The 23962-nt window shown below is 39.2% G+C and overlaps 1 protein-coding gene across 5 annotated transcripts in view; it reads right to left on the reverse strand.

Annotated features, from left to right (window-relative positions):
- The window catches only part of LOC144680554 (kinase D-interacting substrate of 220 kDa-like), a 184260-nt gene that overhangs the window by 73417 nt on the left and 86881 nt on the right, over positions 1 to 23962 (reverse strand). For all 5 annotated transcript variants that reach the window (XM_078541658.1, XM_078541655.1, XM_078541657.1 and 2 more), the window contains 5 exons: positions 23004 to 23102; positions 16863 to 16961; positions 13954 to 14131; positions 5352 to 5516; positions 814 to 993 (listed from right to left, as the gene is read on the reverse strand). In XM_078541658.1, the coding sequence (XP_078397784.1) occupies positions 814 to 993; positions 5352 to 5516; positions 13954 to 14131; positions 16863 to 16961; positions 23004 to 23102 (721 nt within the window). The remainder of the gene's footprint in view (positions 1 to 813; positions 994 to 5351; positions 5517 to 13953; positions 14132 to 16862; positions 16962 to 23003; positions 23103 to 23962) is intronic.

The raw sequence follows: 23962 nt of genomic DNA on the forward strand, positions 1-23962 counted from the left end.
GAATGCAATATATAATATTATGTCTTTAGGAGTAAGCAAAAGAGCATCCCGCCACCCAATCTCCAGTGTTTTACACCATAAGATATAACAGTTAGCCCTGCAGCATGCTATTCTATTCAAAGTAAATATAAAGGTATAGATTTTTGTTTTTAAACAGGGAACTGTTTTAAAAAACTCAAATCATAACAGTTTACACAATTATATTGAGAAACTAAAATTCTGATACAAACCTGCATCACTGCTTCTAAATTATATCAATAGTGTAGCATTATTCAGACTTATCAGTAAGATTTTTTTATTTTATTTACCTCTATAATCTCCTTGGGCTTGTTGTAATGAGTTACAACACTTATAGTCAAATTATCATACTTCAGATTTATGTTACAGGAAATCTTGTCCCATCTCTGACATTATTAACCAAATCATAAATTAGATGGCTTAAATGCACTCAACTCAAGTTAAATATTTCAACCTCACCACATCCCAGAGTACTTATATTATTGGCACCATTGGAAGTCAACTTCATTCACACTTCCTTTGGACATCTGATCAGCTCCACCACATTTCTTTTTGTTACGTATGAGGCCAAAGGGAGCAGCAGCTGAAGCGTGGCTTCAGCAATGGGGGAGTTTGAGGTCAATGGGGAGAGGAAAATAAATTGTAGCAAAGCTGAAAAAAGGTAGTAAAACACATTGCTGCTATGTATTAACATTTCGATTTTCACTGCTTTGTTCAGCGAGACCATAAAATTGGTGTTTTATCACCAGCAACGCTCAGAGGCAAATATGTTTTTACACAGTAAGTTACACATACCAAAGAAGATGTAAATAAGTGCCAATAAACTCAGTCCAACCGCTATGCCAAGCTTCAGATCAACTGCGAAGCCAAGTAGTATTCCTGTTCCTCCACATATCAAGAGTGTAATGAACACCACCAGCCAAGAGAACTGGAATAGGGGTTCCACCTGCTGACCAGCAAATGTCTTCATTTCATCTAAGAATAAGAGTGAAACATTAGCTCACGCTACAGAAAATCAGTACAATTATTCATTGTATCAGAATTTGATTTCAGGCATCTTCTCTATTCACATAGATGTTTATGCTTCATTCCATGCAACTATGGTTGGAAACAACCCAGCTTAAAAAAACCTATGTCCAAGAAAGGCTCTCAAACACATTTCTGATCTTTTTTCTAATGCCTAATACTCTTAAAGCAAACACTAAATATCAATATTTTCAGAATTATAATTTTCTAGCTGCCGATCAGTGTGAAAGACAAATATCAACGTTGTTCTTTTGCTTGCTTTTGAAGCACATGGCTTTGGAGTTAATCATTTCCTAGTTTGAAGTCATTTCACCTTGCATTTTCAATAGTCAGTCCAGGGCATTTCTAGTAACTGACATTACCAAAGTAGCCCAGCAGGGAGATAGAGATCTTATGCTTGATATTTCCATGAAGACGGGGCAGTATTTTTTTTTGAGTCAAACAAATTTCAAGTTAGTTTCTCACTTACTTCTGAAAAAAGGGAGTATGTAAATAAGTAGCACATCCCCCAGACCTTTCTTCTATTTTAATAGCTCAATTACAAAAGAAAACAACAAACTTGATAAAGTGAATATTCAGTGATGGAATTACATCTATGAATCAATGGCCAAAATCAGAACTTTCACTATCAAAGTCTGATTTGACAATCTGTAAAACACGATTCAAATACCTTACAAAATTTCCAGCAGATCATATCTGCAACAGCAATTCACAGAGCGCAGAGTATTTGTACCATTTCCTTTGCTAAAATAAAATACTTCATTAGTTGCTCACAGCAGGAATATCTCCCATCATTGTTTAACGCCATTCAGCTCACCAAACCAGTTCCTTCCCAAATTTTTGGATTGGAAAACTATAAGTGTCACTCCATTATTTAAGAAAGAAGGGAAGGAGAAAACCAGTACCCACCTTTCAGTTTACCATCAGTTATGGGGAAATTACTGAAATCTAACAGACAAGAGTGACTGAGCAGGGGGATAAATCAACTGATCAAAGTGAGTCAGCATGGGTTAGCGATGGGTAGATCACATCTGACTAATCTAAAAGAAAGACTAAAGCATTTGCAACAATCTTCAGCCAGAGGTGCCGAGTGGATGATCCATCTCGGCCTCCTCCGGAGGTCCCCAGCATCACATGCTAGTCTTCAGCCAATTCGATTCACTCCATGTGAAATCAAGAAATGGATGAAAGCACGAGATACTGCAAAGGCTATGTGCCCCAGCAATAGTGCTTGTGCTCCAGAACTAGCCATGCCCCTAGCCAAACCGTTCCAAGCACAGCTACAATACTGGCATCTACCTGGCTATGTGGAAAATTGGAAAATTGCCTGTATACAAAAAGCAGGACAAATCCAATCCGGCCAATTACTGTCCCATCGGTCTACTCTTGATCATCAGTAAAGTGATGGAAGGGGTCATCAACAGTGCTATCAAGCAGCACTTATTCAGCAGTAACCTGCTCATTGACGCTCAGTTTGAGTTCTGCCAGGGTCTCTCAGCTCCTGACCTCATTACAGCCTTGGTTCAAACATGGACAAAAGAGCTGAACTCCAGGTGAGAGTGACTGCCCTTGGCATCATGGCAGCATTTGACTGAGTGTGGCATCAAGGAGCCCTAGCAAAACTGGAGTCAATGGGAAAACTCTCCGCTGGTTGGAGTCATCTAGCACAAAAGGAGATGGTTGTGGTTGCTGGAGGTCAATCATCCCAGTTGCAGGACATCGCTGGAGTTCCTCAGGGTGTCCTAGGCCCAATCAATTTCAGCTGCTTCTTCAATGATCTTCCTTCCATCATAAGGTCAGAAGTGGAGATGTTCACTGATGATTGCACAATGTTCAGCACCATTCACGACTCGTCAGACACTGAAGCAGTCCAAGACCAAATGCAGCAACACATGGACAATATCCATGCTTAGGCTGACAAGTAGCATGTAACATTCGTGCCACACAAATGCCAGGCAATGACCATTTCCAACAAGAGAGAATCTAACTATTGCCCCTTGATGTTTAATGGCACTACCATCACTGAATCCCCCACTACCAACATCCTGGGGTTACCAGTGACCAGAAACTGAACTGGCCATATAAATACTGTGGCTACAAGAGCAGGCCAGAGGTTAGGAATCCTGCAGCGAGTAATTCACCACCTGACTCCTCAAAGCCTATCCACCATCTACAAGGCACAAGTCAAGAGCATGATGAAATACTCTCTACTTGCCTGGATGAGTGCAACTCCAACAACACTCAAGAAGCTCGACACCATCCAGGAAAATGCCCACTTGTTTGGCACCCCATCCACAAACATTCACCCCTTCCACCATTGACGAACAGTGGCAGCAGTAAGTACCACCTACAAGTTGCACTGCAGGAGCTCACCAAAGCTCCTTAGACAGCACCTTCCAAACCCACAACCTCAACCTTGAAGGACAAGGGCAGCTGACACATTGGAACACCAACACCTGGAAGTTACCCTCCAAGCCACTCACCATCCTGACTTGGAAATATGTCGTCATTCCTTCACTGTCGCTGTGTCAAAATTCTGGAGCTCCCTCCCCAACAGCACTGTGGGTGTACCTACACCACATGGACTGCAGCGGTTCAAGACGACAGCTCCCCATCATCTTTTCAAGGGAAATTAGGAATGGGCAATAAATGCTAGCCTAGCCAGCAATGCCAACATCCGATAAATGAATTAAAAAGTCTAGTTTAATTTTTTGAGAAGCTCACTCACAGGCAGGATAGGGAATGATTGTGGATGTTGTCCATATGGACTGCCAGTGGGCAGATGAGAATATTACCAAAAATCAAAGTGCGGGGAACTGGATGCAATCTTGTGACAATGGGTTGATAATTGATTGGGAGATAGGAGACAAAGTAGAGATAATGGGAATGTACATTGATTGGCAGAATGTGCTAAGTAATGTTCCCCAAGGATCTGAATGAACCTAAGTTAATGACATAGATGTAGCAAGTGATGGTTATCCAAATTTGCAGATGACATTAAGTTAGGTAAGCTGTGAAGATGGAAGCAAGAAGTTACAAAAGCACTTAAATTGTGTAGGAAAAATGACATATTCAACTTTAATTTGGTAAAGTGAGAGATCATCCATTTTGAATCAGCATTGGACAAAATCAGAATGTTTTCTTAATCGTGACAGGAAAGAACTGGAGGAACAAAAGGATTTCAGTGTCGGGGTATAGAAATCACTAAAAGCTAGTGTACACAGGTACAAAATGTAATCAAAAGGCTAATGGGATGTTACACAGAGCCTTAGTCAGACCCCACCTGGAATCCTGCATTCAATTTTGGGGATAGAATGTCAGAAAAGTTAAACTCCCCCAAGAAAAGGCACAGTGCAGATTCATTTGAATGATATCACAGCTTAAAAAGGTTAAATTGTAATGACAGGATGTATAAAGTTAGCTTGTATTCCCCTGAGTTTATAAGATTGAGGGATGATCGAACAGAAATCTTCAAAATGATAAAGGAATTTCTTAGGGTATACACCCAGAAATTATTTCAACTGGTGGGGAAATCCAGAACAAGGGGGCATAATCTTAAAGTTGGAGCTAGGCCACTTCTTCACATAAAGTGTAGTAGAAATCTGGAATTTTCTTCCACCAATGGCTGTGGATGTTGGTTAAGAGAAATTTTCAACAGTGATCTCACTGGGTTTGTGTTTCATAAGGTTATCAAGGGATATGGAACAATAGTAGGTAAATGGACTTTAGGTGCTAATCAGTCATCATGAAAATGAATAGTGAACTGAATGGTTTACTCTTGTTCATACATTCCCAGGACCAGGCTTGCTTATTTTTTTGCCTCTTTATGGATTCCTCGCTAAAGTATCTCTCATTACACGTTCTTTTTTAGCAGAACGAAAGCTTTATTTTAAATACAATTTTAATTAATCCCTTTAAAATGAAAAATAACAAAGAAAATAGAGGTGCCTTTGTAGTTTTGAGTACCATGCACAGCCTCCTTTCTAGGATTAAATTATCTTTCATGATATTTATAGCTGACCATACTGGAAAAAATAAAATTGGGAATATTTTAAGCCAGGCATTTGTGGAATAATGCAGAATAACAGAAGTCCGAGTCACATTCAAACAGAAAAAAAACAATCGAGGAAAGATTACCCAACCAACATGTAAATCCTAGAACGAGGCTATCTACAAAGGGATTGTTTCAACGATTTTATCCCAATGGATAACATAAACTCTAACCTATATTTGGAAGTTGAATAAATGAGACTCTATACATCACTGAAAAATATAAATTCAGCAAATGTGCAATCACCATGTTTTACCTTCAAGCTTTTTCAGAAGAAATGATTTTCCACTCCCCCACTGCGCGTAAAGTCCGACACAAATAGGAGGCTGCATAGTTGGCTCACTCAGAATATCTGCCAGTGCACTGCTGTACAGGTCATAGCCAAGCATATCTCCATCCGTCTCCGAAGGCGAGAGATGTCCTGTGATTTTTGTTTTTTAAAAAAAGGTTACTTTTTAAGACTAGAACATGTATTATCAAATGAAATAAATCAGAAAATACTTCAAAACATGCAGTAAGTCTGGCATCATCTGTGATGACAAAAACGGTTAATATTTCAACTGACCTGAAATACTGTTTCCTTCACCACAGATGCTACCGAATCTGTAGTGTATTGCCAACATTTTGGTTTTTTTTCCTGATTTCCACCATCAACAGTATTTTACTTTAATATCAAATTAAATTGTTTGACCATACCAATTTGAAAAACAAATTTATACCACTTAGCAAAGATAGCAAAGGACAGTAGGGAGTAGTCAGTCTGTTGACTTTTTAACTACAGGGGACAGTTGGGAGAGGAAGGAGCTAGTTGTGAAAACAAGATAACTGAGGCAAACAAAAGAATAAGGAAAAATCAAAGCTGAGCTAAGAAAAGAGTTCACAACAGAGGATAACAGATTATTAGCACCCTGAACCAATTAAAATTTTTTGACTCCAGTACAAACTTATCCACTTAACACTGGAAATTTCCTGAAAGGGAAGAAACATATGATTATACGATGCTTCACTTTATTTCAGTTTATACTGTAACTAGTTTCCTCTGAACATGTGCAATCTTCAACATTGGGATTCATGAGTAGCTCAATGAATGACTTTGCTGAAATTGCAAGACCCATTGCAATTTCAGCAAAGATAGAAGTCCTCAGGTCAATGTTACAACTTTAAAATCAAAGCTCAAAAACTAGAAAGCCTGCAGCTCAATATACAGAATAAAAATTAAAGACAGCAGAAAGTAATGGCTGTGTCTTGATGAAATTAAAAGAGGATTTTCTCCAAGGTAATGATTTTGATAACCAGTCCAGGAACAAGGTTTACATTTTTGACGTCCGAGAGAAGCTTATGGAGGAAGCTTCAGTGCCACAGGAAATAAATTCCCTTTGACAGTAACCTTTCCATAGAATTACTGGACCGCTATCACAATATTAAGTCAATTAAAAAGTTTTTTAAAAAATAGTTCTCGGAATGTGAGTGATACTTATAAGCTGCATTTATTGCCTATCCCTCATCCCTTGATACGGCAGCGCTGGGCATTTTCTTTGAACCACTGCAGTCCTCATGCTGATAGTGCTTCCAAAATGGTATTACGTTATTTACCTACTTATGATTGCTACTGTTGTACTTCTCAGTGAGAGAAATCGTGAGGCTGGAAACTACTTTCCTAGAGTTTCTTGGCGTCATACTCGGTTAAATGCTGCCATGATGCAGAAGGGAGATACTCCCTTCTCTTCTTGGGTTGAAGTATATCCTATATACTTCACAGCGCAGGAGTGGGTCCTCAGTTCAGAAGACACGGATGCTGATCTAGTGGATTTCTCTATCCTGGAGGATGCCACCCTTAAGTCTTGTTGTAGCACTGTCCTGCCATACAAAAGTACTCTTATACACACCTAACTTGACTCTTGTAGATAAAAACTTTAAGGAGTCACACAATGAGTTACACATCAGAGTACCCAACATCTGATTTGCTCTTGTAACTACTTTTGTTTGATTAAGTTTCTAGTCTGTGGTGACCACTAGGAGGTTAATAGTTGGAACTTGGGCAATGGTGGTGGTGTTGAAAGTCAAGGGAGTCTGCTGCATTATCAGAGGAGTTGTGAATGGAACTGAACATTTTGCAATCATCGGTAAACAGCTAAACTCCTGACTTTATGGAGAGACGATCATTTAATGTGTAGCTGAACTTGGCTAATCCAAGGAATTTGCCTTGAGGAACTCTAGTAACAATGTCCTGGATCTATGGCATTTAGCCTCAAGCAACCATGTAAATCTTCTTGTAGGCAAGAATGACCTCAATCACTGGAAGCTTTTCTGATTAACCCTCTATTTTCCCAGAGCTCCTTTGTGCCACACTCAGTCAAATGCTGTCATGATGCAGAGGGCAGATACTTGCTTCTCCTGCAGTGCTCAGACTATCTGTCCATATCTGGATCAAGTCAGGAATCAAGTGGTGCTGGCAAGGCCTGAACTGAGCACCAGTGAGCATGTCATCGCTGAGTACGTGTTGCTAGATGGCACTATTGATGACCTCTTCCATCACTTGCTGATGGTTGGTGGGGCAGTAATTGTCATGGTTCGACTTGTCCTATGGTTCGGACATGACTGGGCAATTGTCCAGATTGGCAGGTATATGTCAATGTCATAGCTTCACTGCAATAGCTTGGCTCAGGGTCTGACTGATCTCATGCGCAAGTTTTCAGCTCCTCAGTCAGGTTGTTTTCAGAGTTCCAGAAATTGAAAATGTTTTTACAGATGCATGTTACCATGAGTTTAAGACAATTTCAAGTTCTACTGCACTGAAGAAAGACTGAGACATGCAAGTAGACTTTCAACTTACCACCTGTGCGTAAAACTTGTGTTGTGGTTCAGCCACCCACTCAATTGTTATTTCTGTTCAAATAATTGGAAAGGATAATTGGGTGGTTTTCAAAGCAGGTGGCCAATCTGCAATGGTGGTTTTAAGCCTGGCAGCAAATTCAAAATCTATCCCATTAGGTCATAAGCTGTTAATCAGGGCAATGGATGTGTTTTCATGTATTGAGGAAGGCTTCAGATAGGTAACAAGAGAGATTAAAAATCAGGAAAATCCTCCCCTCCCTCACTATCTTTTTTCTACATTAGGGTTGAGTGGGGGTAAAAAACAAGAGTGGGTCACACACAGGGTACAAGATTCTACTATAAAGACCCATCTCCTGAGATGCAGAATGATGCATCTATCAAAACATACAATCTTCCAGCAAAATATGGGGCAAAAGTGCTGAAAGTCATCCCGTAGGAATGCAATTAAATATGATACGCCTCAAGGAAATAATTTGTTGTGGTTTAGGTTATAAATGGAATCTATTAAGCATGATTTCTTTTTAAGTAATGTCAAAGAGTGATGGACCTGACAACAGGTCTGATTACATAGGAGAATGCATATGCCTGTCAACTTAGACTCCTTGTTTCCAAATTCTGAACTCTAACAATACAAATTTTTGCTGATTTTCTTTAACTCAAAAGATCCCAACTTTTCAATTAAATGGTGCAAGATTCCAACCTACCTCTCGAACAAAATTGACATACTCTAACATTACATAAAGAATCCCACACAAATTATGTAGTATGCTATATTCTATAGCTCCTTTTGCTCTCCTCCCACTGCTCCTCTAAAAGATAGAGGATGACTTGCCTGTTCATAAAGCTCTCATGCTGTTTTTCCACGAGCAACAGGATTGTTAAAATTGCTATCATATTACTTTTGGCTCTAAGTCAGGGAGCTCGACATATTATTTCCTATTGCGTTAGTCACATCACTATCCATCTCTAAAGAAAGTGAAGAAATTTCAATTGCCTCCTAAACCCTTGGTTATCCAATTGTCTTGTAGTGTCTTTTTTTTTAAAGCAATGATTCAATCCACCCTGTTTCTCAGATTATGGATTTTGTAGATGTCCAAGTAGGACAGCATTCAATTTTTGTTTTAATTCAGCCTCATAATATCAACAATAGAATAACTTTCTCCCCTTCTACAGAATATCCAATTCAGCACCAAAATTAAACAACTGGCTGTTCCATTACCTCAAGAGAGTTTATCCAGTAAGTGGTTGGAATTCCCCAGGTTAGATTCAAAATAAAATGGTTGATCTCTGGTGACATATCAGTAGGTTCACTAGAATTGGTTTAATCGTCATTGGGCTAGTGTTGTTTGGGGATTGGGGGGTAGTGGAGGGGTGCACGAGGGAGGAAATCAGTGGAGAATCTCACTCCTCAGTACTTGGTTACCCTTGCTGGAAGTGTGCATGCGCAAATATCAAGACAACATTGAGATTCAACTTGTGAAGCCCCCTCCAACTCCCCAAGTCTTAGTCTGTTGACATTCACTGTCAAATCTCACATAAATAATTGTCTTTTGGGCAAAATACTGAAAGATATGCAGTACATGGGAAAATATATCCCAAACTAAAAGCCCTGGATGCAATTTCCAGTAGATTATAATATTCAAACGTGAACCTGTCAAAATCTCAGAATTGAATTAGAGTCTCCTGTCCTTAAAATACCCATCTATAAAATGGGCAGATGCTTATATCATTTAAAATGCAACAAGCATTATCTATTTCCATTAACATCAATTTCAAGTTGCCAGTTATATAGTGTTTTAAGTGTTCTGTTTATTTCGGACAGAAACAGTTGTATTAAGTATCTAATTAACTTTAATCTTTCTTCTCACTGATCCTCATGGAGCTTTATTTCAATAAAACTGAGATTATTTCAAATTGAATTGGGTGGCTTCTGTGAATTTCAGAATTGAAGTTTAACTAGTCTCTTGGTTTGTTCAGTAATTTCTTTGTTGAGGAATCTCTGCCCCTTAAAACTAACCCACAGGTGTATGTTTTTTAAAACTAATCTTGTTCCAATTAAACTTTAGGACACTAATAAAAAAAACTAGAACATCCCTTTAACAAGAGGGACATTACTTCCCCCTTTTGTGGTTAGTGGAGATTTGACATGGGTTAAGTTGTTAACAAACAGCAGAGACAAAAATGGGGTGGTATCATTGAGCAGCAAACGATTATAAAAATCTTTAAAAGAATTGTGTTGGTGGACATAGTCTTCAGTCATTCTACATTGACAATCCTCCCTCAAGCTACATGTTCAAGATAATCTGCTTGATATCGGGAGAGGGGGCAAGTTGTTTCTCGGTATGGTTTTGCTCAGACCTCATCTGAAGGACTTTTGCACCCATATTACAGCGTTAAGAAAATATATCAGCCAGTGAGTGTACAGTGGGCAAATACAATTTACATAAACGTACCTGCTATAAGTGGTGGGGGACTGCATAAAATAAATAGGTCCTAGGGACAATTATATGTGTTTCTGATAAAGTATAAATGGAACAATGTGTAAGAAGGCATGTGGGTGGGGCTGATATCAAAACCAAAAAGCAGAGGCTTCCAAACATACAAAAAAATAGGGAAAGACCAGATGTGGGACATGGCCTTGAGAACTTTGCGCTTTGTCCCTTTTTGTACTCAAACAGGAGCAATTGGTTTTATTTTTTCTTGCCAACAGTTCTTTATACTGGATCACTCTTGCAATGCAGCTATTCTATTTGCCTCTTCTATAACCTCTCAGCACTGGACATAAATCTTCAGAGAATCGCACTCTGACTAGCCCACTTGTTTGTTATGCCAAGCAAGATAGCCTTACTCGAAAGCGTTTGCAGCTTCCCCCACTTTTGGGTTCCCCATTCCTAACCTCCTGAATTATACAAACTGTTGTAATGGTTTAGATAAGGACAATCACCTCAAGCAAAGCTCTGAAGAAGGATCATACGGACTCGAAGTGTTAATTCTGTTCCTCTCTCCACAGATGCTGCTAGACCTGTTGAGTTTTTCCAGCATTTTCTGTTTTTGTTTCACCTCAAACAAACTTGGTTTCAACGTTTGTACCTGAAAGTCGTCATTAGTGTATATATTTGCAACTTGTCGGAAGTACTTTTTCCAGCGAGTCAGGATTCAAGAACTCTGGGGATTACTTTTCAGCGACATCAAGTCCCAGGTGTGGTCGACTTCTTAAGCACAGTTTACATGACTCATCAGAACTTCTTAGATTGGAATAGAGCACCCATCACACTTAGCATCTCTCCTGTCAGCCATGGCTCAATTGGTAGCACTCTCCTGAATTAGAAGGTTGTGGATTCAAATTCCATTCCAAAGACTTCAGCACAAAAATCTAGGCTAACACTCCAAATTCAATAATGAGGGGGTACTGCACTGTTGGAAGTGTTTTCCTTTGGATGAGTTGTTAAATGAGGCTCTCTTGGGTTGTCATAAAAAATCCCACAACACTATTTTGAAAAAGAACAGGGGAGTTCTCCCATGCCTCAATCAGCATCACTAAAACAGATTATCTGGTCGTTATCCCAATGCTGTTTATAGGAGCTTGCTGAGTGCAAATTGGCTGCTACATTTCCTATATTAGAACAGTGACTACACTTCAAAAAGGTACTTCATTGGCTGTAAAGTTCCTTAGACATCCTGAGGTTGTGAAAGGTGCTATATAAATGTAAGTCATTTTTCTTTGTTCTGATTAGATAGGTCAAAATCCTCTGTTTTTGCTCATTTTATTGGAGGTAAGTTGTCAGCCTCTCATCTCTCTTTCAGAGTCACAGCTTTCACCTTCTCTTCCATCCTTTCTCATCTGACTGGCAATGAAAGTGGAGGCTTGGTATGCCTTTAAGGCATTTTACATTAGGTTACACTAAGAATGAACCAATCAGCTGGGATATTTAATGAACTCTCTTTATTATACATTCAGGGCTACACACTTCATTGCTCATCCTTTCTTGATGTTTACAGATATCACATGGTTCTGTTGCTTAGCTATCTCCTGTTCTGACCTGGTTATTGTTCTTGTTGCACTCTATTTATTTGCTGAAAATTATAAAATTAAAGAGTTTTTAACATATAACCCAAGAAAATTAATACACCAAGGATACACAAAAAATAAAAGAGGGAGCATGATGTGAATGAATTGTTATCTGCAAATCAAGCGGGAAGAATTCTCACCAGCAATATACAAGAATATTTGTTCTCTAACTTTCTGCTATTTTGGTACTATATTCCAGTTGAAACTAAAATAAGGAATCAGCCATTGTTAACAGTAAGCCCTGTGTCAGTCAACAAAGGGTTGATAAGCCTCAACTCTGCACAAAACAAAAATAACAAAGCTGTGTCAGAAGCATTTGGAAACTACAATGCTGATGTCCAATAACAAAAAAAAACATTTTATTCAGAGTTTTCTGAACTGCATGAAGGTTCTCGCCTTACATCAACTGACAGCCAAACACATTTCCCAAGCTTTCTTTACTCTCAGTAACTGCCAGTTAATTTTGAGATACCCCTGTTCATACACTTTGATCTGCCTCTTGTTATAGCATCCAAGAGAATAGTTATACGTTGAATTGATTATGACACAACAATCTCATCAAGATCTGCAGTTAATGTTATAAAATGAAAATCAAAGCAGTTTATAGCCACTATTTAAATCTGGGGTGAGATTTCAGGTTTGTAACAACTCCCATTAATGTCCTGTTTTTCAATAACATTTATTATATAGCACAGGGCTCAAGAAGTTTTAATTCAGAACTGCTAGTGATGACAAGAAGACTGGTTGCAAAGTGAACTGCATAATCAATGTAAGATATTCAAAATATCTACAATAGTCTAAACACCAACTTTAGTGATAATAAATATTGTAGTCGACTGTGAATATTTGTTTCTGGTCATGACAGTGGTAATATAAAGGGACTGAATAACATCAAACAGAAAGGTTAAGATCAAGCAGGATAGGATCATTAGGATCCGCTTAGTCCTGGAATTAATTTTACATACAGCATTTACTCTGTTTTGCATCTGCAGCTGTTGCCACTGTAAGGTAATAATTAACTGGATCTCAATATACTGATCAAAATGATGAAATGGCTGCCATAATTACTTCAGGCTGAATCAGAAAGTGCCCTGCAATGGATTACCAGAAAACAGCATCATGGAATTGACCTCATCACAGAACATATGCAATGGACCCAAAAAAAAAGGCTGCCTGGCCTAAAGTTCCAGGTTCAAGCCATCTGCAAAGGCCCAGCAATCCCTAGTCACATGCCTACCCCTTGGCACAGAACTGCACCCAGAATCAGGAGTGGAGAGCCAGTCAGAATGTGCTCAAGTTTAAGATCCACTGCAGCATCCAGGTGCACTAGGGGAGGCCACTCATCTTTTTGAGCCACAGCAGTCTACTGTCTACTTCTGGAACCTTAGTTCAGTGTATATTTGCAGCAGTAAGATATGGCTTAACACCGCAGGTCCTCCTGCCTATTTTACTGGCTGTACCTCAAACGTGGGAGGACCTCAGGAAGCACCCAAGTAATGTAAAGAGATAGAGACAAAGCCATAGTCTTTGCCCCCTTTCTCTTCTCCTTTGTGCCAGGGATAGCTGCACACTTAATAGTATTTCCCAGTCAGTTTGTTATAAAATTTTACCTTTTAGAATTGTTGATTAGCAGCGACCCGAAAGTGAAGACATACAGTTCCCAGTTCAATAAAAATGATAAATGGAAATGAGAAGTCACGAGATAGCAATCAGGAGTAGGAGCTGTGATAATTGTTTCCCACCTGAGAGTGGGAGGCCAAGGTCGAATGTAGCACCATAGCTGAGATTACCTTACTTAACACTGGCTTTCCTCATCTGTATGGCTCAGCAGTACACTAGATATTAGTTTGTGCCATTAGAAAAACACAGTGCATTGTTATTTAAGTAGCCAACTTTGACCCCTTTCACAAACCGAAGTGTTTAGAGATTGTGCACAAACAAGTAAAGCTCTTACTTGCTCCAAATATCTGAGTCAAAATGCTTTTCTGGTGGCTGCAATCTATGTTGTATGGAGTTTCACTTGCTTTGTTAGGTCGGTATAGTAGGCGGCCATCTTTAGGGTTCCTCAATAGCAATTCGGCTAATTTTCTGCTTCTCCCACGGATTGCTATGTGAAGTGGAGTGTCTCCCTTCTGAAACCATAAAGAATGAAAACTTTAGGAAAAATATTTCCCACTCCAAATATATATTGTGCCTTGTTCACCAAACCTTATTTAAAGACAAGTTTACATAAAGACAATTAGAACATAATTCTGATTGAAGTATATAAGTTCAATATCTGACGTAAAAATTAAGATTTCACAGCACATTACTGACATTAAAATATGCTTAATGGTAATCAAATTGAGATATTTTAAAAAACTAGATATACAATATAATTACAAATAATTTCTGGAGAATAAAATGTTCAGGCATTTTCAGCATTTGTGCGTTATTGAATGACATTTTTCCATCGCAAGCTGTGTCCTATGCTTACTGTAGCGGTACAACAGCTGAACAGCCAAATGCTCAGTCAAAAGATAAGACCCAAACAAACAGTCTCAAATTTTCCAAAGCAAAATTTTCACACACACATACATTTAGGCATTGAAGTGTGCAACAAAAAAGGGGCAGCACTTTGCAGCTGAACAATATCGGAATGAGTGAAATTTTATTCACTTGCTTGAGGTTTGCTCATCAAACAGCCAATTACTAGCCAGACAAATCAAAATAATCCACTTCAATAAATTTGCAAGACAGAAAATTGCTTGTACAGAGTATGGCTGCACATATTTAATCATAGTTTGTGTCGGCCCAAAATATCTCAAATTTCTACAGAACAACCCACACATTAAACAAGCTAACAATTATAAAAGGCATAAAGTCAGAGTTATGGAGAAAGATAAAACATGCAGGACAGCTATATAGCAGTGGTGGAGAAAAACTGATGGCAGTTTGTTAAAAGTTTCCTAACTTTTACAACTTGTCTACTATGCAAGACAAATTCTCACAATAAACTAACAAGATATCAACTTGGTATGGCTAAACCTCAATTGTGTTTTTTGTTTTAATAAAAATAAGCATACCAAATTTACACAAAATAACTGCATTCCAATTTAAAAAAAATAAGTAGTTAAGATCAAAGACTTGAACTTCCATGGAGTCTGCAATGACTCCATAATTACGCCGAGTAAAGCTTTTATGCTCTGGACAAAGGTCTTCCTGACGCTATTGGTATATCCATGGTCAGGAAATTTACCCAAAAATGGATGCCCATGATAATATCTGCAGCTAGGTTGTGACCAGGAGAGAAAATACCAGCCTAGATCAAGGCCAAAAGTCAGCAGGTCTGCATGAAGTGATCTGCTACCATAAGGAAATTGCCATTGTCCCAAACCCTGGAGTAATATACGCTAGCTTTGTGTGAGCTTATCCTATACTGGGGGCATTAGAGAATGAATTGCCAGTAATTCCTCCCTGCAACATCTAGTCAGTCCCACCTCTTTTCATGACATGAGTAAAACAAGGTAGAAATAACAACTGCTGCCTCCCTTCCTTCAGAAAATACCCATGTGGCACAACCAGGTCTTGTCGCAAAATCCACTTTAGTACTCCTGCCCAAATAATACTCCAGTGTGCCTAAAATTGAAATAAATTCAGAGCCCTGATTTCTATCTATGTCCCACATTTTGTATCAGTTGAAAATAAGAAAATGTACAAAGGAACACACAATTCTGATTGAGAGCATGGTTTGTACCAAATTTAATTCCAGTGTTTTTTAAAGGAAAAGCAGTCACATTAAAACTCAAAGTGATTCACACTGGTTTATTTCACACGAAGATACGCTAAAATCAGATTTGACCCAAACAAATATTCTTGTGATTGCACTCTAGTTAAAAAAAAAACTTGGATCTTGAGCTAACAATAGAAACACAATATTTTGGGGTCACAGAGGTGAAGCAAGATTAAATGGGAGGCAGCATCAATGCAGATTAGTGATGCAATCAAAAACAGAAGGAAATTTAGCACAAATATTAAAACATTTTCGTAATTGCTCAAAAGTTGCTAGTGATGCAAACAAAAAAAAGCAAATGTTGCAGCACAAGCCCTATAGCAATTCATGGTCACAAAAAGATTGATCTAAATAACTGTCACCTGGAATTGTTTAAAGAAATTTTATCTCTAAACTAAATGGAAAAACTTCATACTGTTCATCTTCCTTCTACATACCAAAAAGTACTTTTTAATAAAACCCCAACTAATCTTCGAGTTTTTCTTGCATTACTAATAATATCAATTATTCTCCTCTTTTTACACACATCATTACATAGGAGCCTAGGGATTAGTGGAACACATCACTGAAGATAAAGAGAGAGAGAGAGAGAGAAGCATGCACTAATCAGTTGTTTCGGGATACAGAGCTGTTTCAAATATTTGGCTTTTCTTAAATGTGTTTCTTTTGTCAACTCAAGAATATCTGAATGAGAGATCTGAAAAGAATCAAAACTTGAAAACAATATACAATAGGCAGCTCCAGTCCCAAAATAGTTAATCAGCACATTCCTCCTTCCAGTGGAATCTCAATTGCACATCAAGTTCCATCAAACCTCCATTACTGCAAATAATCGAGGTTTCACTGCATATGAATTTATAATTCTTTTAAACCTACTGGATTCGACTTCCACTCAATAAATTGTCCTGTATTCCAAATGATATCAAAATGAAAGTTAAAATTCCATATAATGTTTCACTGTAATATAAGTTTTCAACGTGATTTACAACTTGCTCTGTTGGGTTATTTTCAATGGGCGACTTTTGAGACATCATGCTGCAAGATGCTACAGAAATATTCCTCATCAAATTTCATACAAAGGTTGCTGTCACCTTATCTGCTGCAGAGACTTTGGCTCCTTTATCCAGTAAAAGTTCAACTATCTCGATATTTCGCATTTTAGTTGCTTTAATGAGAGGTGTCTCACCATCCTGAAAATGCAAAAAGATTTTTTCATTTTAAAATCATTGAGCTGGATATGGTACAAGATTCTTCAGCTCTGAAAAAAGTCATACAGACTCAAAACATTAACTCTGTTTCTCTCTCCACAGATCCTGCCAGACCTGCTCAGTTTTTCCAGCATTTTCTGTCCTTAACCTATGAGTTTTAATGATTGAGAAATAAAAAAAGGAAGCACTGAGAAGGACAATGAATTCAAGTGGGTGAACTCAAGTGTCAAATCAGGTACAAAAGTGAAATAAAAGGACAGAATTCTTACATTTGGACCCCACTCACAGTGGGTCAGGAACCTGAAGGTTCTTGAAATGGGTTTTGCCATGACTTTTTAAACACCGTCGTGGCATTAACTTCTAACTTTCAGGTTTCCTGACCAATTGGAGGGGGTCAGGCATGATGACAACACACGGTTGAAGGTTCTCTATTTAAAGGTGCCCCAACAGAGGTCAGAATGGCTCTGCTAGAGAAATGCAAGGGAAGAAAGAGCAAGCAAATGATTGAGGCTCAATGTAGGAGAGCTGACACCAGTTCTCAGAGACATCCTTGGAGGTCATGTTGGGGCCTATAAAGGCCTGCACTGTTCACAGGAGATGGAAGGAGGCAGCCAGTTTATGAAGCAAAGCAACCATAGCTTGAAGTGGCTGAGGTCAGCAGCAGAAGTGTGGTATCTCACAGCTGGATAGTGCCAGAGGTGGTTCAATGACCTCATCAGGTTAGGAAAGGTGAGTGACATCTCACATTCAAATGCCAAACACCGGTTCCCTCCCCCCCGCTCCAACTTACCCAGCATTCTCATACATAGCATTCATCAGAACAATACACCTTGCAGCTTCAACAATTCCTCTCTTAAGGCGCTCACCTCAACAGGCATCAGTGACACTCACCTTCATCTTAGATTTGGGAGATAATGGGACTTTTAATCCCAGGAACGCAGTGAAGTCCCACACTAGGTAATTAATTTTTTCTTAAATGTTTTATTCAAACTGCTGTTTATTTTATTTTTTTTAAACAAAGTGAGTCCTTAAAATTAATATTACATTCAATTCTCCAGTCTCTTGAATTCATGAAGTTGGGAATATCATTTACTGAAATGTCCTGATTATATATACCTTCATCATTTACTGGATCGTCAGAAGCATGTTTTGCATAGGGAATAGTTGAGAAATGGTAAGTAGACTGGATACAGGAACTTACAATTGGTTAAGAGCTGCACTGACCTAAAAATGGGTCACCTGGACTTTATTGTTAATCTGTGCCAAGCCATCTTGTTTGTTTTAATGCAGGTGGCTAACATTGACACTGCAACTGCATATGTGCAGGAGATGCTCCCCTAGCGTTGCAACACAAATAAACACAGCCATTTGTCAAAACATGATTTCCCTTTCATAAAACCATGTTGATTTTGTCTGGTCACACTATGATTTTTTTAAGGGCACGATTAAGACTTCCTTAATAGATTCAAGCACTTTCCCTGAAGTCTAATTTAAGGCTAACTATAATTCCATGTTTTCTCTCTCTCTCCTTTCTTGAATACTGGCGTTATATTTGCTGACATGGCAACCTGAACAGTTCCAGAATCTAGGGAATTTTGGAAAATCATAGCCACATCCACTATCTCTGCAGCGATCTCTTTTAGAGCCCCAGGATGTATGCCATGAGGTCCTGGTGATTTGTCAGATTTTCTCTGCTGATATTAATTACCTTAATTTCCTCACTCATTTTAGCCCCTAGATTACGCTCCATTTCTGGTATGTAACTTGTGTCTTCTACTATGAAAACAGACACAAAATATTTGTTCAGCGTCTCTGCCATTTCCTCATTCTCCATGATAATTTCTGCTGTCTCTACTTCTGACGGACCAATGTTTACTTTAGCTGTTCTTCCCCCATTTTATATATTTGTAAAACTCTTACTTCTATTTTTATATTCTTGGCTAGTTAACTGTCATTCTATTTTTCTCCTTTTTAATCAACTTTTTGGTTGTCCTTTTCTGGTTTCTAAATTACTCCCAATCCTCAGATTTATTACTATCCTCTGCACCATTATAAGGCTCTTCATTTAATCTAATATTATCCTTAACCTCCTTAGTGAGCCACAGATGGATATTTCTTGCTTGATTTTTGATTTTCAATAGAATGTATTTTTGTCAAACATTCTGAATAATTTCTTTAAATGTTTTTCACTGTTTATTTACCGCCATATCTTTTAGTCTATTTACCCAATCAACTTTAGCCAGCTCTTCCCTCATATATATGCGTATTAAGATTCTTGCTTGCAATTGGTGTATATTGCTTTTAAGTTTAATATGGAATTAAATTTTATTCTAAGCACTATTTTCCAGTGATCTTTTACTATGAGATCATTAATGGCCTCTGCCTCATTACACAGTGCTGGATATGAAATAACTTGATCGCTAGTTGGTTCCACACCAGATTGCTCCAGGAAACACACACGAAAGCGTTCTGCAAACTCATCTTCCAGACTACCTTTGCCAATTTGATTGGTCTAGTCTATAAGATTAAAGTCACCCACAATTATTACATTGCCTTTGTTACAAGCACCAATTATTTATTGTTTAATGCTCTATTCAATGGCATAACTGCTTTTAGGGGACCTATAAACTACTCCCACCAGCGTTTACTGGCTCTTGCAATTCCTAATCTCTACCAATACAGATTCTACTTCCTGATCTTCTGAGCCAAGGTCCTTTCTCACTAATGTCCTTATGACATCTTTATTATCCAATTCAATTCAAATTTTATTGTCTATTCGGAAATCCATTGTAGTACAATGCCACACAGGGCCCGTAATTCTCCAAACTGCCACCCAGATCATAGCACCTTCCCCCGCAGTGCTGCAATATCTTGCATGACTGCCGCTTGGCCCCAAGTAACCAACCGGCCAAGGGCAGGATCCATCAACATCCGGTCCCGTTGCCAAAGCCATAATTCAGCCTGCCAAAATTGGAACTGACTCCCTCCGCAAACCAGTCTGGTTGGAAACTGAAAACTGATCGTGCCGGTTCAAGACATAAAGTCAGCCTGTTAGCTCTGATTTCCCTTGCAGCAGATTAGCGGTTGATTTGGTAAGGAAGGCACCAGCCGCCAGTAAACCTTGAGAGCCCGCAGAGTTGTGCCCATCTGCTTGACATGAAAACGAGAGTTCTGGTCCCAAGTTCAGCTTCTCACCGGAGAGACCAAACCCCTGCTCCTTACTCAGGGTCACCATCTGCCACTGAGCCCAACTCCCGCGCTATCCCTCCTCCTTTTCAAAACGCTGTCACTTGGAATATTTATTTCCCAAACTTAGCCACCTTATAACCATGTGTCTGTAATGGCAATTAGATCTAAACAATTTCTCTCTATTTATGCCACTATCTATCTTATAGTAGATGCTGCAGGCAAATAAAGAGCCTTTAATTTTTTTTAAGCTACTATTCACTGCACAGACCTTACCATTATTACTGTTAAACTCTGTCCCTTCCTACCTCACTCAGCTCAGTTATCTTTATCCACATTACTACACTGTTTATTACCTCAACCTTTCTCTTTGGATTTCTAATTCTCCCTTCAACCGAACCCTCTCCCCCAAAGTTAAAACCTTATCCACAGCCCTAGTTATACAATTCGCCAGTGTACTGGTCACAGCCAGGTTTAAATGGAGTCCAGCCCAATGGAACAGCTCCCTCTTTCCTGAGTACTGGTGCCAGTACCCCATGAATCAAAGCCCCTTCTTCCCATAACACCCTTTCAGCCATGCATTTAATTCTCTAATCTGCTTGACCCTATGCTGACTGACGTGTGGCTCAGGTAACAATCCAGAGATTAGCATCTTTGAGGTTCTGTGTTTTAATTTGGACCTTAACTCCTCAAACTCTCTCAGTAAGGCATCACTCTTAGCTCTACCTAGCTGTTGGTTTCTACGTGGACCACAACAACTGGATCCTCCCCCTCTACGTTTGTTTCCAACCTTCAGAGCTTCAGGTCACTGCACCAGAGAACAGCATGCATTCCCCTGACTATACGGTCCCCTACTACTACCACATGAGGCACCTCCTCACCAAATGCTGGATTCCCATATCTACCTGACTCTCAGTCACAGCCTCCAGTCCCCAACCCTGGATCAACTCTAAAGTTCTACCTAACCTATGGGATGTGACTACCTCCTGGAACAAACTCCCTCCCTACCTGATGTCCCACAATGTCTGTAACTCAGACTCCAGCTCAGCAACTCTGACCTGAAGTACGCAAACTGCAGATACTTACCACAGATATGGTTGCCCAGGACTGCAATGCATTCCACAGCATACTACCATCTCTGTCATGTCTATCTAACCTTATTTAATTGGTCAATTAGTCATTAATTTAGTTAGCTCAAGTAATTTAGAGATGCTATTATGCACAGCAGATTGTGAAATCCTGCAGACATCACCAGCAGATCCCTGGGAGGAGCCAGAGGCAAAGAAATTCAAGACTTGGAAGAAGGTCCAGCTCCAGGTGTCATAAATGACCTGCCCAAAAAGGTCTGAGTCCTGACGCACGTTGCTCAGTCATGTCCAGAAAGCTGACGGGCTGTCTGTAAATCCTGCATTGGTAGTATCACCTCTTTTGAGCTGGAGTTTTGTATTCATCCCCTCTGTCCTGTGGAGCGGCAGCAGAGGACAAGGCAGCCACCGCTGCTGTTGGTGCTTCTTGTTCGTGATCAGAGGTCCAAGGTAAAGCTCCAGAAGCTGCTCCACATGTAGTGAAGGCTGACAGCAGGAAAGCGCAAGTCAAAGTAAAATAATTCCAAGGTAGCAGAAACAAGATCACAAGAAATGGAGGAGCTGGCCATTCAACACCTCAAGCCTGCTATGCCATAAGATCATGGCTGGTCTGAATGTGGCCTTAACTCCACTTCCCTACTTTCCCCTCATAACCCTCGATTCCCATGTCGATCAAAAATCCTAACCTCCAAAGTAGTGAAAGCACTCTCTCAGAAAAAGACTTGTGAGCAAAAGCCTTTCATTAGGCAAGGAAGCAGTTGCCCTGGTTAAGCATTTAAAGGCTTTCCAGCCTGTTAAGTTTCACAGCCCCATCAACACCCACTGTGTTCTCAAGGTGTTGATCCTGGTGAGTGTCAGACATCTGGAAGAATCAGTTAAAGCCCAGAATGCAGAGTTAAATCTTCATTCAATTGCCTTTTTCAGACCTGCCAACTGCACAGGAGTTTCCCAGGTGCCTCCAGACACATACCTGTTAAATACAGAAGGGAATGTGATCATGCGTTGTTTCTGACACCCCAGAACTTTTTTGATGTTTTAGTCACCGAAACCCAACCCATTCCCAACTATCCACCCCACCCCTAACCCCATCTTTGCAGGTTAAAATTTTCCACAAAGAGAGAGAAAGAAGGGATGGACTAAGAGGAGAGAAAAGAAACAGAAAGGAACCATTAAGGAAAATATGATTTGACATTTTTAAAACTCAGGACAATACACAATCTGAAGGAGTGGCACTCCACACCTATAACTGCTTACTTTCTCAGCAAGAAGAGATCGAGTGGCAGTCATTAACAATGATCACATTGATAAAATACTTCCACTATTAATTATGGGGCTTAACTTACTGTGGGGAGTTTAAGGGGCAATAAATATGCAAATGAAACTTTAAAAATCACAAGGAGGTCGAGGGCAATAGGTTCCTTTCACAAGGCTAACAATGGAGAAGTGTTGACTGGCAAGCAACTTGTGGCCATTGGCAAGTCATGTGGTATTTTCCTCAATGCAAGTTGTTGGCTGGCTTTCACATTAATAATGCATGCATCATTCATAACAAACATATAAGGATCCTTCAGGGTTCAAACTGAGGGAGAGAAGAAAAACTGATAATTCATTGTATCTGGCAAGGTGCCTGAAATTTGGACCTTTCCTCCTGCAGGGGACATGAGAAAAAGAACAGAAGTGACAAGATACCAAAACGAAACAACCTTCATATAATTTTGTACAGTACAGATTCCAGTTAAGCATCCAGTCATACCTTAATGCAAATTTCTGTGTCAGGATTGCACTGAAGAATATCCCTTACTATGGTTGCATTTCCTTTCTCCACAGCCCAATATAGAGCAGTTTTATTATCCTAAAAACAATTTTAGAAGACATTAAAGCATTAAATATCTAATTTCACTTAAAATTTTACTTTGCCAAAGGAAGAAAACTTCCTTTTTCATGGGACTAAACAATGCAACATTCAATTTTAAACATCAGCCTTGGCTCAGCAGCATTAGTTTTGCATCTGAGTAATAAGGTTCAAGCCTCACTCCAAAGACTGGAGCATATATTCAAGGCTGACACTGCAGTACAGTGTTAAGGAACTGATTAGCAGAGATACCCTTATTTTGGATGAGGTGTTAAACAAAGGGCCCACCTGTCTTCTGGAGTGGACATAAAAGATTCTATAGCACCTTTTTTGAAAGAATAGCAGAGAAGTTCTCTTGATTAAGGAAAACATTTATCCTTCAATCTACAACTCCAAGAGTAGGTTATCTAATCATTTCTCTCACTGTGCTTTGTGGCACCTCACTATATGCAAACTAGTTACCACATTGCCCTACATTACAATAGTGACTACACTTCACTACACAGCTATGAAGTGCTTTGGGACATCACGAGTTTGTGAAAGGTTATATAAATGCAGGTCCTTTCTTCTCTTTCAAACTAACCTTTTGCACCAACTGATCTTACTAAGTGCACTATTCACTTTCCCCATCAGCAAGCACCCTGCAACATTTTAAACTGCCAAATGATGAGTGCACATGATGACTGCATTCATCAGGGCAGGCACTGAAAAATTAAGAAATAATAAAATCGTTTAAGTTGGTGCTTCATCTCAATTACTGAGATACTAGGATGTTTGAGGAAATATTCAAATATGTCAATTTATAATTTCCAATTTTGTGGATAACTTTATTTTAAAAGCACGTCCACTTAAGTGTTGGC

Source organism: Cetorhinus maximus, chromosome 5 (genome assembly GCF_964194155.1).
Source record: "Cetorhinus maximus chromosome 5, sCetMax3.hap1.1, whole genome shotgun sequence".
Lineage (NCBI taxonomy): Eukaryota > Metazoa > Chordata > Chondrichthyes > Lamniformes > Cetorhinidae > Cetorhinus > Cetorhinus maximus.